The sequence below is a fragment of the Miscanthus floridulus genome, chromosome 9, assembly GCF_019320115.1.
Source record: "Miscanthus floridulus cultivar M001 chromosome 9, ASM1932011v1, whole genome shotgun sequence".
Taxonomy (NCBI): domain Eukaryota; kingdom Viridiplantae; phylum Streptophyta; class Magnoliopsida; order Poales; family Poaceae; genus Miscanthus; species Miscanthus floridulus.
The window spans coordinates 114,466,410-114,483,632 of NC_089588.1; the positions used below are offsets into that span (position 1 = coordinate 114,466,410).

Below are 17,223 nucleotides of genomic sequence, written 5' to 3' on the forward strand. Positions count from 1 at the left end.
GAGCAGGAGCGCAGCGGGCAGGTCCGAGGCCAGGGCAGGCGCAGGCCACTCCTCCTCCGTCGTCGAAGCTTGCGCCAAGGGAGCACGGCTGCAGGGGCAGGTGCAGGCCACTCCTCCGCTACCGTCGAGGCTATGGACGTCGCGGCCCTGGTGGGCGGCGAGGACGCAGCCGCCAGTGCTGGCTTGCGGCTCTGGCGCCAGCGCGGCTTCGCTCTGGACTCACCCCAGCGCGGTTTCTGCACAGAGGATCCTTCGATGAGATAGAGAACACGGTGATTGATTGGCTAATTTTTTTATCTAGACGGAGAAAATCTTGCAATGGGAAAGATAGTTTTCTCTTACGATGTGCCTTATGGCATGCGGCTGGCTATGGGGCCCGCCGCTTTGGATCCACCCGCTACGTCCACGGCGGCCGTTTCCAATTCCCATGCGGCACACGGCAACGGCGCCACCACCACACATAGGTACGCACAAGCTGCCAGGTGTAGGCAGCGAGAGACCGGCATTTATTACGCGTGTCCACAGGCTTATAGCCAATCTAGTCAATATTTTTGCTGACGCGAAAGAAAAGGAAGGAGAGAGAAGAGAGTTGGACTCTTATACAAACAATAAGCTAGGCACAGAAGTATAGATACTAGTGAGTTCCAATAGAGATGTACGTAAGGAGGAATAGAAAAGAGAATAAAAATATATAATAATAAAAAAAATTATAGACAAATAGAAGGCAGACTATTATATAGCTTGGCTCTTATAACTTATACCCAAACACTTGACTCTGTTATTCACCTTAGTATATATTTCTTCGTGAGTACATCCATGCACATCCCTTCCTAAAAACGCGCACCTACATCCACAGTGGCAGTGTGGCACGCCATCGGAAAATATACAGACCGATGAACATTTCATTTCACTAAACAAACTTTTGAACAACAATCTCTTCATAAACGCGTAAGTTTATAATTTAAAAAGTTGTGTTATTAGATTTGTACTTGAAAATACATGTTTGTGTGACTTTGTATATTAAGATAACAAAAATACATGCCATACGTCTACAGGTCCCTTTATCTAGAAATGGTAAGCGTATATGACAAGAGAAAAAGTCATATGAAATAGATTTTGACTCTTTAACTTCTCTTGCAGAATGTATTCAGTTATTAAAAATCAATATTTTCTCAGAGATGCTTTGAACACAAATCAATTTATGCAAGTTTTATGACCTAATCTTACATATAACTTGACTAACTGTTATTCAAAATTTGTAAAATTTAACTTATTTCCTGATCAAATATGCTTACCATTCCTTAGGAAGCTCCACCCCTCGGCACGCAAAAGCCAACTATTAGAAACATTAAAGTACGTAAAAAAGATAAATAGCAACAAATGTGTATATCAAGATTTAAACTTCACAAGCTTTGACCAATAATTTAGCTAAAATTTTAACTACTATTGTAATACAAGCTTGATACATCAGAATTCTAATTTAAAATACTATCCAATTGTTATATAATAAATAAATAGTTAAAATATAATTTAAGAGATCCTGCCATATCTGATTCCGTCTTATAAACCGGGGATAGCCTTAGCTAGCTTCTTAAAGTTCTAAGAGTTGAAGAGCTGCCAAAACATACCGTCAGGTCTTATTTGGTAGAGCTCCCAAAGCTAATTCTCCGTGGAGTCCAGCAGGAGCTCTGCAAAATAGTTTTGCAGAGAGAAGTGATTCTCTGCTGATTCCATAAAGTGATTCTCTGAAATGAAATAAGAGGCTGAGAGCTAAAAAAAGTAGCTTCTCCTGATTAAGTGAAGTGATTCACCATTGTGATTTTGAGCGTTTATGCTAAAGAATCAAAGTGAATAACTTACAGCCGTAGAATCACTTCTCTCAGAGAATCAGCTTCTATAGAGAATTAGAATCAGATGGAGCTTTACCAAATAGGCCCTTAACAAGACAAGGTCAAGGCAACATCAAAGGTAGAGTAAAAAGGTTACAGGCCAATGTTTCTCTATTTGCCTCATTTAACATCCATACTTAGTACTCGCTCCATTCCAATTAGTAAGTCATTTTGACGTTTCTAGGTTCTTTTTTTTTCTCGATCACAGAAAAGGTTTGTGCGTCTTTCTATTAAGGTAGAGAAAAAGTTTAATACAATACGTCTTAGTGGTGCCCTAGGTGGTCAGAAGAGTTATATATGGACACTCGGACCCTCCCTAGTGTACTGAAAGCTATGCGGTTATATTGGACACTGATCAACCCGAATTGCGGCACTGGCTAGGAGGCCTATGTTCGGGCTGCCGAGCGGCGGCGGCGCTGCTTGCGCGTATCCACGTCGCCATCGGATGGGAACAACTCACGGAGCGCCTGCATATTATCGGGGTCACTGCTGAAGATTTCTTCACACACCTTCTGGGTCGGCGTCGATGAAGATGACATCCTGCTGGTTAGTCCTAGGCACTTCAAGACAAGGAGCTCACCTCGCTTGGACGCCGGGCTATGTGATATGTTCTGCGCCGCTATCCGCTTGCTCCTCTTAGGAAGCGCGGGCGCTGTACGTCCGGTGTGGGTCGTATCATCTCTGAGCAGCTCTAGGAGTGGTGGCTGCCTCGCCTCTATGATTCCCACGGTGAAGCACTTGAGGTGTTTGTCGCCAGAGGTCGTCTGAGGGGATGGAGTGCGGTTGACGGCATCCGTGGCAGCCACAACCGTCACGTCTCTTGGGGTGGCTGCCCCGACCAACGCTGGGTCAGGGCGCGTCTCGACTAACGGCGTGACTTGTGGCGGCCCCCGACTAGCGACATCGGAGGCGAGACCGACGTCCACTGGGCAGCCTTCGCTGGAGAGCGGGTGTCCACCCGAGATGCGTCTGCATCCTAAGAGGCCACTACCGACGTGGGCGGGCACCCAGGCGCTTGTGCTCCTGCTGGGCGACTCACGACAAGCGAGGTGACGAGCTCCTCTAGCATAGGGTCGCCCTACGGGAGAGTCCCTGCACTTGCGCACAGCTCCAACACCAACAAGTCTGGCTCGGGGAAGCAGACTGCAGCAGCAATGGTAATAGCATTATCGGCGCAGCCAGCAGGTGCGCCCAAGCTGATGTCCCCCGCTGGCTTACTCCGGCGCCGCCATCGTCGTCGTTGAGTTCCGTCGGTGCCCCCCGCGGCACCCTGCACGGTCTCGTCCGAGCCGCTATGTGGCACGTGCTGGGAGGCCCATGGGTTGCCACCACGAGTGGAGTGACATGGCCGGTTCCACCCCTTGCCGCCAATGTCGTAGCATGCCTAGGCCGCTTGGAGTCCCTGCTGAGGTGGCGGAAGCCATGGTAGCGCAGACAATGACGTGGTAACCGGCAAGTCGCTACTCGGTGCGAGTAGGAAAGGCAGTTGAAACATCTGCCATCAAAGCTCTGCGGGAATCTTTCGGACCTACGGAAGTTGCTTTTCAGCCAAGGCGGCCACAGGTCGCGTCTCCTATCGGTGGAGGATCTCCTGCCACCCATCGGCGTTGGGGGCGGAGACCCGACCGCTACGGCCGAGGCATTGGCGGGTAGGGACGAGCAAGCAGGCCACACACCAGCTGGGGCGCCCGGCTGCGCTTCCTCTGCCTTCGCCAAGGTCCCTGCCGTTCCGCGTCCACTCCGCCACAGGCCAGAACCATGACTGAACGAGTTTGGGCACATGGCGGGGAAGCAGCTACCGGCTTGGCCAGACGACGAACAACATCCAGATAGGTTGTTGGGGGTCGTCGTCGGAGTCGTCGCCGTCATTGTCTTCGTCCGCCCACCGATGGCTCTTTGTGCGCCCTCCCAAGGAGCAACCTAGGTAGAATGGCTCCGCCGACGGCGAGAGGGTGGCCGCTGTCGCCACGTTGGTCCTGTGCTCATCATCCTGAGGCCTAGACGGGTCGACGAGGAAGGCGTTGAGGGGATCGGCGGCAAAATCAAGGGCGACCGTCTACGCCTACAACCGTGGCAAGCCGTTGGCCTCAGAGGACGCGGACCCAGAAGCAGCCCACGTGGCTCGAGATCCGTCCCCGCCGGGGCTTCCTGGTGCCAGCTGCTGCAGCAGCAGCGGGCGAGGCGCCGAGGGGGCCTCCGCAGCCGTCAACGGCTACCTCGTCGGCCGCTGCGGCGATGGCATTGCGGTCGGCGCGCGCACGCCAGATCCGGTGTCCACGAGTAGCCCTGGGGCGTCCATAGAGGCGGTGGCGGCCGCGGTGGCGGCGGCGGCAGGGGGAAGTGGAGGGATCCCGCGAGTTGGCTCCAACGCTGGGTCCCACGTCCACAGCAGCGGTGGTGGCCGCCGCGATGGTGCCCTGCGGCGGCGGTGGGGACGGGGAGGGAGCTCGCAAGTTGGCTCCAGCGCTGGATCCTGCAAGGACGGTGTGGGTGGGGAGGGTAAGGGAGGTGGAGGGGGAGGGAAGGGGCGCCGGCGTTGGGGCGGCGCGGGAGAGGCCGTCAGGTCGGGGGCCTAGGGCTTCTCCCATCCCGTGTCCGCTCGGGTCGGGGGCGACTCTTGCCTATCGCTTTTCTAGATTCTAGAGATGTATCTTTTGGTACGTATTAGGCGCATAATAAAAACTATGTATTTTGAAAAGTCAGAACAACTTACAATTTAAAATAGATGGTTTTCTCTGTTCCCGAACAATTCAACTGTTTCATACACAATATGGCTATCTTTTTCTTTTGTCTATCATAAAAATTAATAGTCACTCCTAATCTGAAAGGTTCTCAATTAGCAATTGAACTCAAGTGGCAAAAGAAACCTGGAAAGGAGACCTCACTTTTTTTGTTTACACGCTAACGTCCAACTCTGGCGGTCTGCTTCGTATTTTCGTGCCCCTCGCTAGTCACTATCAACGCCGCTGCCATCACCCAACGTCACTGTATATCTGAGTTGAACGACCGTAGAAGACATTCTTACTTCCCGAGAAATCAATATTTTTTAATTTTAACCAATTATATATATAAGAATATTAATATTTATAATACATAATTAATATCATTAAATAATCGTTGAATATACTTTTATAATAAATTTATTTAGAGATATAAATGTTACACGTATTTTCTACAAACCTAATTAAGATTGACAAAGATTGACCTACACATATCCCATAGCTCTTTCTTTGTGGGACAGAGGGAGTACGTCATATGTATGATCTCTCTCCAATATGTGTATCCATATATCATATACATAGATGATAGTCAAAATTTGTAGTGGACCGTAACATGATTATGTAAAGTAATTAATCACTCGTTCAGTACAAGTAGATTAGATTGGTCTGAACCTTTGTTCAGCTAAATTCGGTACCGGCAATCACCCTGAGCTCAGAACAATCAGAGCATCAACCACTGATTTTCGGTCTGCTGATTCTAAGGTATTCTAGTAAAATTTCAAACTGAGATGGCAAGCCGCCAAACCCACTAATAAAATAGTTCAAAATTTCTGAATTATGAACTTTGAGCCAATGCTATTTTGCCAGTTGGCTTGACATCACATTAATGGACCCAAGATCAGCTAGCCGCAACCAGTATGAAATACTAGGCGCAAACTTTGATCTGCAACTCAAAACATGCATGGACACTTGCATCTTCTTTATTTTCAGGGAACATGGGAATCCATGGACAACGTCTAACCCGTAGGTGCATGTAAAAAAGGCCTTATTGCAACAGAAATACAAATTTTGTACAACAGCGGCAGCAGTCCCTCAATTATACACTCAACATCGCAAAACCATGCACCAGGTTCGGCAGGCACTGGGGAAAATGGGATTTCTGGATCTAGCGCCTAAAGCCTTTCAGTCTGCGAGCAGGCAGCTCAAGTTCTCCAGACAGCACGGTCACAAGGAGGTAATGGACAATATGCACAACAGGTACCGGTTGTCAGGTTCTCATGGTGCAAAAATGACAGTTGGCTCTTGCCGACCTGGAGACATCAGCAAAAGCACACTGATTTCCTCTTTCCTGATCTGAATATGGTGCCCATGTTCCACTGTTCAGGGCATATATTGGATCTGAAGCACACTGATTTCCTCTTTCCTGATCTGAATATGGTTCCATAAACTTTGTTTGCCAAGATCAAATACTGGTTGCTCACATGAAACAATCGTCTGCATTGTCCATGCAGTGTTCAAGCACCATACAAACTCTAAGCTGAAGAAGAGATTCAACATTTTGCAAATTAGGTTTATCACACAGCGAGATTAATTTTGAGAACTTCTGTCAATTAGGACAGACTAGATACCAACGATGCTAGTCATCATAGGATCAAATTGTTTAAGGAGGGGCGAGTACCTTGCAATCCAAGAAGGGGTCATTTATCATGCTTTTCACTTGTAGGATCACTCCAGCATTTTGTAGTCTGACAACTCTACCAGATGAGGCTTCACATTTTGGGTAAATCAAGTTCAGAAGGCACCACAGGGTGGCAACCCGCAACTGTTTATCCTTGCTTTGCAGAAAGTTCACTACAAATGATGGTTTGATGTGATCCACTCCGTGAGGAAGAAGAACATTCATCACAGCTTCCTTGTTCAATTCGTTTCCAGCCGCAATGTTTGCAAGCACATACATACCCTGAAGAGAGGGAATAGCAAGATCAGTGACTTGCCGCACAATGGTTTTTGCATTCTTCTGCAAAATGGTAAGTCATAGAGAAGCACATATGTCCAAAATATCAAAGAATGGGATAAAAACTATGCAGTTCACTAGAATAGATGCTTCTCTCCTCTCCTGTCTGGCTGTCCCTTCAAAATTAAAAAATGCATATGCATATGAATTGACATACGGTTATATTATTTCAAATCTTCAAAATAAGTAAATAAATAGACTATACTTTTGAAGAAAACTGACCTGAATGCACACTCCCGGGGCAGATGCATTGTTCAGTTGTCTTGCAATAGCATCCATAACCATTCCATCTTCGCCAATGACATAATTAGCAGAGTCCACATATCCATCAACAAGATTGTGCACGAGTGCCAAGGTCTGTTCTTGAACAAAATGTTCAGAATCTGCATGACATTCCACAATTAGCAGTCAACATACTATGGCAGTTCCCTCATAATCATATTTAGGCATTAGACTTACCACATATGAGGCTTGAAAGAGTAGATAAGGTCAACTCCTTAACAATGAAGTCTTTATCCTTGGGACTAAGAAGGAACATAATATTCCTGAGAGCCCATACAGATTTTAGCCTCAACATTGGATCCATGGACTTTGACAAATGAACAAGTTGTGAGACGACCCCAGAGTGAAGAAGAACTGATTTCCTGGGTGTCAAATTAACAGCAATATTGCAAATGGCACCAAGGGCGGCAACCTGCTTCAAATCAATAAGTGAGAGATAAATTAGGAAACTTTTATTGAGTCATAATGGATTAAAGACCTAAATAGTCATGTTTCAAAGTACAGCTAATTGCCAAATTCATACTGACTTTAGTAACTTCAATGACAAAAAGGTTGCTGGAACAATAAACCTGAGAATTGGTAGCCAGGGTGCAGATTACCAGAAGAGAAAGTTTGGCACTAGCTTTCAATTATTGTTGTGCAACTTTGCGTTGATAAGATAATGGCTTAAAGGCTTGATTACTGACGTCTGAAAATACAGCTAATTGCCTAATCGACACCAAATTTAGCACATCATAGTGCCAGAAAGGTTCCTCCACCCATAAAGCAATGAAACGGTGCCCAAGCTACCAGTAGCCAAATAAGGAAGTGTACCTGCTAGCTTTCAAATCATTACTTTGCTACTGTACATTGGTATGTAGATTCTAATCAAATCCTAATGTCTAAAGACCTAATGTAGTGATGCCTCACTAGCTAGTTGCCTAATTAATACTCCCTCCATTTCTTTTTATAAGGCATGTTAGGATTTGCAAAAGTCTTTTGAGATATAATTTGACCAATCTCTTATTGTTGTTGACACATTCATCAGGAAAATATATGAGCGTCACAGGAAGAAGGAACCACATCGTCCACAAGTAGCTAGGATAGAGTTTGTTCAGGAGTTGTTTCAGTTCACTCAGGGTTTGTTCGGTTCAGTTAGTTCAGAGTCTGTTTTAAACTTAATTCCATCTGAAGAGCCTGCTCAGAGCCTCCTTGTGAGGGTGAGTACACCATCTCACCATCTACCCTTCCATTCCCAGCTAATGAGCCAACTAGCCACATCACATATAATATATTATGAATTCAATAAAACCAAATCGTATTGAAAGATACTTGAAATATGAATCCAATGAAATATCTTTTATGCCTTAAACATTTATATAATTTCATAAACTGTTGGTCAAACTAATAATGTTGACTTTTCTAGATTCCAATGCGCTATATCTTGAAATGGAGGGAGTACTGAATTTAGCATGGCTTATGTAACAAGGTTGCTTCAATAACAAAACCCTAGCAGTGGTACAAGTTCACCTGCTAGCTTTTAGGTCCCTTTTGTGCAACTATATGTTGATGCACAAATTTATATTTCGACAACAAAACTATAAATTCTGTAGGGCACTTTACAGAAACTGGATTCCAAAAAAAAAAAGAGTAGGTAAAACTGCAACCAAGGAATGAAGATGCCTGACGAGTGGAGGAGAAGTATATTGGTACCGATCTATAAGAATAAAGGGGATATTCAAAGTTGTACTAATTACCGGGGAATTAAGTTCATGAGCCATACTATGAAGCTATGGGAGAGAGTTATCGAGCATCGCTTGAGAGCAATAACGCGGGTCTCTATGAACCAATTTGGTTTCATGCCCGGAAGGTCAAACCATGGAAGCCATTTTCCGAATAAGAAAGTTATGGAGCGGTATAGGAAGAAGAAGGACCACATGGTTTTTATTGCCTTGGAGAAGACTTATGATAAAATACCAAGGAATGTTATGTGGTGGGCTTTGGACAAACATAAAGTCCCAACGAAGTACGTCGGGCTCATTAAGGACATGTACAACAATGTTGTGACTAGTGTTCGAACAAGTGATGGAAACACGGATGACTTCCCGATTAGGATAGGACTACATCAAGGGTCAGCTTTGTGCCCTTATCTATTTGCCTTAGTGATGGATGAGGTCACAAGGGACATACAAGGGGGACATCCCTTGGTGTATGCTTTTCGCGGACGATGTAGTGCTAGTTGATGAAAGCCGGACAGAAGTGAATCAGAAACTGGAGTTATGGCGGGAGACTTTGGAGTCTAAAGGACTTAGACTCAGTAGAACTAAAACTGAGTATATGAGATGTGACTTCGGCACTACTACTCGGGAGGAGAAAGATATTAGTTTGGAAGGTCAAGTAGTGCCTAGGAAGGATACCTTTCGATATTTAGGATCAATGCTACAGAGAGACGGAGATATTGATGAAGATGTTAGCCATAGAATCAAAGCAGGGTGGATGAAGTGGCGCCAAGCATCTGGTGTCCTATGTGACAAAAGGGTAAAACAGAAGCTAAAAGGCAAGTTTTATAGGACGACGATTAGACCTACTATGTTGTATGGTGCAGAATATTGGCATACGAAAAGATGACATATTCAACAGATAAGTGTCGCGGAAATGCATATGTTGCGTTGGATTTGCGGTCATACAAGAAGGAATCGAGTTCGGAACGATGATATATGTGATAGATTAGGGGTAGCACCAATTGAAGAAAAGCTTGTCCACCACCGGTTGAGATGGTTTGGACATGTCCAACGGAGACCTCCAGAAGCACCGGTGCGTAGTGGAATCCTAAGCCAGGATAGTAACGTGAAGAGAGGCAGAGGAAGACCGAAGTTGACTTGGGTAGAGGCAATAAAAGGAGACTTGAAAGGATGGAATATACCCAAAGACTTAGCCTTAGATAGGAGTGCTTGGAAAACAGCTATTCACGTGCCTGAACCTTGATGGCTTCTGTTGGGTTTCAACTTTAGCCTACCCCAACTTATTTAGGACTTAAAGGCTTTGTTGTTGTTGTTGTTGTTGTTGTTGTAAAACTGCAACCACACTAGGCCACAAAGGGGTAAGCTGCCTTGTAGTTTTAAATTCAGAAGTCAGCTAACATGCTACATGATTCAATTCAGAGGATCCCATCGAAAATTCAAGCACGAACTCATCTGGAAGGCGCAAGCAGAAAACAAATGCAAAGTGCACGCTTGGATCCTAATGCACAACAAAGTCCTAATGAAAAACCTGCAAAAGAGGGGATCGCCTCATCAGGAACATTGTGTTTTGTGTAATGGACCTTTGGAGAGGGCTTCATCTCTCTTTGCTTTGTCCCTTTGCAAAGGCCGTTTGGGGCCAAGTGTTATCTTGGGAAAATCTCATGGTGCAGCTGCCGCAGCAGGACCACGCCTGCATTGCCGAATGGTGGGAAGATGCAGCAAGCAAGATCCCAAAACAGGAACACAGACGTTTCAATGGAGTACTAATATATATTGTGTGGAACTTGTGGAAGGAGAGGAATAGGAGCATTTTTTAGAACGAGTTCAAGACGGCTCAGCAGGTTGCCTCCTTGACCAAAGAGGACACTGTGCAAAGGCGCAGGGCTTTTTCCTTTGCGGGGTGAAAAAACTGACGATGGGAGGGGTGTATCTACTTTGGTCCTAGGACCGGTGTGATTGGCCCAATGGGTGCCATGTGTACATAAAACACTCTCTTTTCTATACTTAATTGAGCGAGCGGCAGAGCTCCTGCCTTTTCTTTCAAAAAAAATGCTACATGATGGGTGGGCAAATACATAAGTTGCCATGCCATGCACTGAAACTCTATTTCCTTTTAGAATACCACATGTTCATAACTTAACTAGACCATTGGAAGAAGAAAAGGTACATGGAAGCACCTGCACTGCACCTTCCAGAAAAAAAAAACACACACTATCTCAGGACTGTTACTGTACATTTGGCAGGATTCACATACCTGGACCGAAGTAGACGAGTCATTTAAAAGCTGGACTAGGGGACCAATAACTGTATCGCAGGATAATCGACCTCCACTGAGTACCTGGAGATTAAACACATCAATTGAATCATCTGGGATGAACAACAAAAGTCAAGATGGAAAGATGCATGCATCTTACCTTTGGTGACCTGGAGATATTCTTCAGACATGAACATGCTGCAACGCGGATATCAGCCCAATCATGTTTCAATGCCTCAAGGAGTAAGGTTGATACCTATTTTAAGAGATTGTGTTAATAGTCATAAGTTATTTGTCAATGGACAACCGTATGCATCCACTACTAAAAACTTAAATGTTGGGAGCTGACATTGAGACAGTTGATTGAGTTACCAACCTAACTGAAATTAACAATAACAATAGAAGGACTCTACAGAGTACTGAACTAGAATTGACAACTTCGGAACTTCACACATGACATACCTCAACCGACATCAGTTGAGATCTTGACTCTTCAAGTTTTGAGCAAAGTTCAGATAACGCAAGCAATATGGTCACTGCTCGCCTTGTCTCCAATGGATTTGCTAGCAGATGGTTGCTGAGCTTCTCAACTGCATTCGTTGTAAGAGCTTGTTTCTGCAGTTCGAAGCTGTCTTTAATCAGGGTGGTTAATGCCAAGGGAGCTTCATCTCCTACGTGACCAGGTTCTTCAATTAGCTCAAGCAAAACCATAATCAACTTGGTCTTAATCTGTTTGTCCTGAAAATGACAGGGAGAAGCATGCCCAAGTGCAATCAAGCAGAGGCAAGCAAGTAGTCTTGTGCGTGGACTCCGATCATGTATTAAACCAACTACTGAACGAAAACCTTTTCCATGGTCCGTTGATGCAAATCTTGAAGCAACGTCTCTGTTATCTCGAATGACTGCAGTGACGGAACCTAAACAAGCATCCCGTATATTCATAGATCCTCCAAAAAGGCTAACAAGTTTTTGTGGAACTCCAGCACTGCATAGTGACAATTGTTCTGCACTACTCTCACAAGAGTGAGATATAATAGCAGCAGCCAGCTCTGTGACATTCTCGTTCTCACTATCCAAAAGCGAAAGAACAAAATCCATGTTTTTCCCACTATTAACATCAAACTTTGGAGCTAATCTTGATTGATATATCATTCTGAGAGCACGTGCACTTGCATCCACAACCTGTAATCAAGAGAACACAACAACAACAACAACTCCAAAGTTTGATGTTAATCAAGAGAACAACATTAAATAAAACATATGCAGCATCATTATCTACAACCATATCATACAAAACAATATGAATAATCATTAACCAAAATTGGCTCATAAGCACAATATAAAAACATGTGTTCAACAAAGAAGATTTTCTTAGGTTCCCCTTCTTACAATTGTACATGTGCTACAGCTTACAAAAAACACAATAAAATAATTGTTGAATTTAAGCAATAATGAAAACTTAAGATTTCAGAGAGATAACAATGAATTACTCAGTCATGAAACATAATGGAGATTTTGAAGTTTTCTGTCATAATTAGTTTCATTTTCTGAAAGAGAATTGTGAAGTAAGACAATCAGGCGAAAGCTTGTTGATCAGAATGTAGCAGGTAAAGGCATTAGCAAAATTCGCTGAACAGAGCCATGTTTATATAATGAATATGCACAAGAACCATTTTCAAATATAAATATCAGAAATTACCTTGTCCCAAACTAGAAAAAGGGAGAAAACCAGCAACTGCCACATCATTATGTCAGAAAAATGGGCATGCTTATCCTTTTATAACAATCCCTATATAATTAAGGTCGAAAGCGGTGGTTCTGAAAAGGATGTTGAGATGTGACAATAGAGAAATACCAAAGTAATCATTTCATCTCCTTTTTTTGTTTTCTTACCCAGCTACCGTGTTATATTCCCCCTTTGATAGTCATTCTGTACCACAACCACAAAGGAGTGACCGTTGGCCTCATAGTAGAATAATGAACAGCAGAGTTCACCAAACTAAACAGTTAGTTCACTTGCAGACTACCTCCATAATTCATTCAAGCTCATATATCCATTGCATCACCAGTTTATAGATCATGTGAGCGATTATATATTGGTTGAAATTTTTGGGGAGGCAAAATTCTGACTAATGCATGTGGGGTTTTCAAACTGCAATCCCTGGCTGAGTGCTACTACTCTGACATCAGAAAACAAACAAGTTCTAAGTTCAAGCATAAATCATGAGCTCCAGTTTTACCATAACTAACAGAAGCAATTTACCACATATTTTTTAGATTGTGTTCAAAAGAGGAAGAAAATTGTAATCGATGAATATAGACGATCTCTACAGGAATCCAAAATAAAAAAGACAACTTTCCAGCAGCACATCCTCCCCCACCATCACCAAACCTAACCATTGACCCGCTACCAAACTCTCCTGATTTCAAGCACAAATGAACAATAATTACACTACTTCAACCAAATGATGAGAATAGCATAAAAAGGAACGGGCATAGAAAAGAAGAGAAAAGGAAATGCCAACCACCACACTAGTTCTCACCTTAACTAAACTAACATATTCTCCAACAGTTTAGCTCAAATAATTGGCCTCATTCCAAGGCTTTAAGCACAAACCACCAATCATAATTCCCCAATGCAGAGTTGTTTACTTTTTTTCAACCAATCCGTAGTTATTTGCCATCAAAATTACCCCAATTTATTTCAAATTTTAACTACATCAAAACCCTTATACTATAGAACATGTTAACAGCAAATGGAATGCTGTGGTTGCCAGCTGCCACACACACCTCATCCCAAATTCCCAATTGCAGAAAGTAAGGTCAAAATTCTTCACCAATCCAATCAATAGTTCTCATAAAACTAATGAAATGGACACCATTTGTACCCAATTCAGGCTCAATTTCAAGCATAATTGCTAACGTATCCCAAATCTACACCAAGAAACAAGGCAAGCAGTTGTTGCTGCTAGCTTCCGTCGACTCTGCTGGTCGCAACAGATCTTTTCCCAATTAGGCAAGAAACCTACTTTTCTATTACCAAAACCAATCAGATTCCCGCAGACACAAGCTAACGAGCAAGTGAAGGGGAGCAGACCCTACCTTCTCGTCGGGGTGAGCGAGGAGCCGAGTGAGGTGCTCCACAGCGCCGGCGGCCAGCACGGCGCGCGCGCCATCCTCCACGCCGCACGCGAAGCTCCCCGTTGGGTGTCGCACGTGGAATGAAGAATTGAAAAATTGAGGTGGCCGAGAAGTGTTTTTATGAAAAATTGATTTTTTTTTTGGGTATTTTTTAGCAGCTTTTTTTCTGCTTGGTTGGTGTTTATAGGAGAGGGGATGGTGATAGAGAAATGATGGGTGGGCCAGTGGCACGGCCCAGTTGGGTGTCGCACGTGGAATGAAGAATTATTTACTCTATTCCTTTGTTATTTTTTAGCTGGTGAGTACAATGAGCCTGTGTTCGGCTGGCCAGATTTGACTGGCTTGATGTTTTTTTTTTCAGGCGGAATATGATTTTTTTCTAAAAAAAATCAGTAAAAACAGTAAAAACAGCATGACCAGTATAACCAGTATAATTTTTTGAAGTCGCATTCGATCGTCTTTAATTTTTGTTAGATTTTTATTATGAAGGCGGTGGCTGCATTGGATTTGGTCTGAAAAATGGGACATATACTGACAGGTGCTATTTTCTAGTACGTTTTCGGTTTTTGTTTCTTTTGGATCAAGGTGTTTTACATTGTTTTATGGAATTTCATTGCCTTTGTTGCTCGTGTAATTCTTTTTTCTACAAATGTTTAACCTCGAATCTAATAAGCATAAACATTCTTATGCGGCTTTGTGGTATGATTTGAATTCTCCAAGTCAAGAGAATCTTATGCATTTGATTGTTCTTTTTCAATTTCTTTTTCTTGTCCCGTAAGATTCTTTTTTTTTTTTTGTTCTTTCGCCCTATTCGCTAGTCTTATGAGTCGTACTATTTTAATGAACAAATATTGTTTTTTTTCTCATAATAAATCAGTGAATAATACTTTCAGCCATAGCTTTTCAGCAAAACGAACAGGGTCTTTATCCGCAAGATTTATTTCTTTTTCTTTTTCTTTATCAGGACTCTTCCAGAATAGCGTCTCGATATCTCCAACCATGAATGCTTTCATTTTACCCGATGGTTTCACGTTTCTTATGTAATCTAAACTATAATAATGTTTATTACTACTTTTTTTATCCTCACTTACTTTTGATAGTCTCGCCTCGACACCACCCTTTGTAGTGGTAATCCCCAGAAATTTCTCAAATATTTTATATAATCAGTTATTTAAGTATTTCAAGTGTTCCAATCCGATTGTGGTGTGTGGTGTGCTATTTGTCATGGTAGTTGAAGTCGAGGGCTCCAGAGTACGTCCAGGGCGCACTTGGTTGCAGGGTTAGATCAAGTTGTTTTGCTCATGCAAGCGAGGCTTGCCTTGCTAGGCCAGACAAGCCAAAATGACTCTTCTATGAAAGTAAAGCAAAAGGCTTAACATAGGCCGCAAAACGATTCCACCTAATAAACAACCTCTTCATCTTATATCTCGCTCTGTTATGTGAGACGGCCGATCGCTAAGAGTCAAATATATCCTTAGCAGCTTTGGTCTTCAAAAGGTATACCGTTGTTACGGAAAGGATCGAGATGTTCAAGAGGGGGTGAATTGAGCTAATTCTAAATTTCTTGTAATAATTAAGCCCTACACTTAGCCTATTTCACCTCCTTTGCCTAGAAGTGTTTCTATTGTTCTATCACACAAAGAGTTTTGCACCCTAGGTTCCAATCCTACTCTAGCATGATAATTCTAAGAATGTAAAGACATAAATTGAATTTCTCAAATCCAAATGCTCAAAGTAAAGAGAGAGGAATGCGTCAATGTTTTTTCAAGGTATCAGAGAGTCGCCACTCCCCACTAGTCCTCGTTGGAGCACCCGCGCAAGAGTGTAGCTGCCCCTTGATCCGCGCAAGGATCAAGTGCTCTCTACGGGCTGATTATTTGACACTCCGTCGCGGTGAATCGCCTACGACCGCTCACATCATGACTTGGGTCATCCACAAGTTCCGTCGGATGATCACCAAGTTTTCAATCACCACCGAGCCGTCTAGGTGATGGCGATCACCAAAAGTAACAAGTACAAACTCTCACTTGACCAAGATAAGCCTAATGAGAAAGATGGATGCACACTTGCTACTCCCTATGCACTAATGAGGTCCTTAATCTTGGATTATCAAATCCCAATCACCCCACTAGGTCTTGCTCTCTCTTGCACTCTAAAGGTGTTTCTCAGCTGAATAAATGGGCAAGAGTTCTAAGTTGGACGAGTGGGAGAAGTATTTATACTCCCCACTTCAAAACATACCTGTTGTGGTCCAACTCAGCACATTTTAGAGTGACCGGACGCTCAGGTCAAAGTGATCGGACGCGTCCGGTCAGTAGCCAACGGCTACATGATGCTAGCACAGTCATTAGAGACCGGATTCTAACCAGCGTCAGATCGCCACCCATCTGATGCGTCCGATCAGTAATTTCCTTCTCTGGATGCTTACTGTTGTTGACCGTATGTGGCCTCTAGTGCGTCAGGTCACAGCGTCTAGTCCTGCGCGTCCAATCCTGATTGGGAGCCAGCGTCCGATCGATGAGCAAGCCCTAGCTGCACGAGCTAACGCTGATCGGACACGGCACCTGTGCGTCCGGTCCAGCGTCCAAGTCTCCATTCACCTCAAATTCTACCAACTTTGTGAACGGCATTGACTTCAACTGATATATGGGCTGTCCTTGAGCTACCTAGTGCTAAGTTTGACAAGTGTGTACCACACCTAAACCATTAGAGTCACCTAGGCAAGCTACTAGTTCATACCCCCTTAATAGTACGGCCAAAAGAAAAACAAAGTCGTAAACTACTCTAAGAGTCTCTCCAATGTCAAACGACACTTAGAACTAGTCCGTCCTTAACCTTGTCGTTCATCCATTGAAAACCGAAACAATTTCCATCGACAGGGGCATGAAAACCATAATTGCCTAACCAATCACCATTACCATGACCAAACTTAAGTTGCCTCTACAAAACACATATTAGTCACAGTAATCTTATGTCATCATTAAAAGCATCTAGGCCCCTAGTTGGGTTTCAGTGATTAATAACAATACGTGATTACTGTGACTAACGTGTGTTTTGTAGAGGTAATTAAGTTAGGTCACGGCAATAGAAATTGATTGGGCAATCATGGTTGTCATGCCCCTACGATGGAAATCGTTTTGGTTTTCAAAGGATGGACCACAAGATTAAGGATGGACTAGTTCTAAGTGTCGTTTGGGTTGAA

At 43.6% G+C, this 17,223-nt stretch overlaps 1 protein-coding gene across 4 annotated transcripts; it reads right to left on the reverse strand.

Moving 5' to 3' along the window:
* Window positions 1-5,544: 5,544 nt before the first annotated feature.
* On the reverse strand, window positions 5,545-14,114 carry LOC136484148 (uncharacterized protein C26H5.04-like). 4 transcript variants are annotated; one of them, XM_066481345.1, is made up of 9 exons: window positions 13,983-14,000; window positions 12,580-12,810; window positions 11,343-12,062; window positions 11,041-11,136; window positions 10,881-10,964; window positions 7,083-7,317; window positions 6,846-7,006; window positions 6,288-6,569; window positions 5,545-6,146 (listed from the first exon to the last, which is right to left on the reverse strand). In XM_066481345.1, exons 2-9 carry the CDS (start codon window positions 12,625-12,627, stop codon window positions 6,087-6,089), a joined length of 1,686 nt encoding a protein of 561 aa, XP_066337442.1. In that variant the 5' UTR covers window positions 12,628-12,810; window positions 13,983-14,000; the 3' UTR covers window positions 5,545-6,086. The 4 variants fall into 4 exon arrangements, with proteins under 4 accessions (XP_066337442.1, XP_066337443.1, XP_066337445.1 ...); XM_066481346.1 differs by lacking the exon at window positions 12,580-12,810 and having other exon boundaries at window positions 5,546-6,146; window positions 13,983-14,112; XM_066481348.1 differs by lacking the exons at window positions 5,545-6,146; window positions 6,288-6,569 and adding an exon at window positions 6,576-6,733 and having other exon boundaries at window positions 12,580-14,114.
* Between the last annotated feature and the right edge of the window lie 3,109 nt (window positions 14,115-17,223).

Bases quoted from the DNA above. Each gene is read 5' to 3' on its own strand.
- LOC136484148 (XM_066481345.1), bottom strand. From the start codon at position 12,627: ATGATGTGGCAGTTGCTGGTTTTCTCCCTTTTTCTAGTTTGGGACAAG. The intron at 7,318-10,880 runs GTATGTGAATCC...GATTTGAAGCAG, and splicing joins ACTCGTCTACTTCGGTCCAG to GTTGCCGCCCTTGGTGCCAT. The intron at 6,570-6,845 runs GTCAGTTTTCTT...CCCTCTCTTCAG, and splicing joins CCCCGGGAGTGTGCATTCAG to GGTATGTATGTGCTTGCAAA.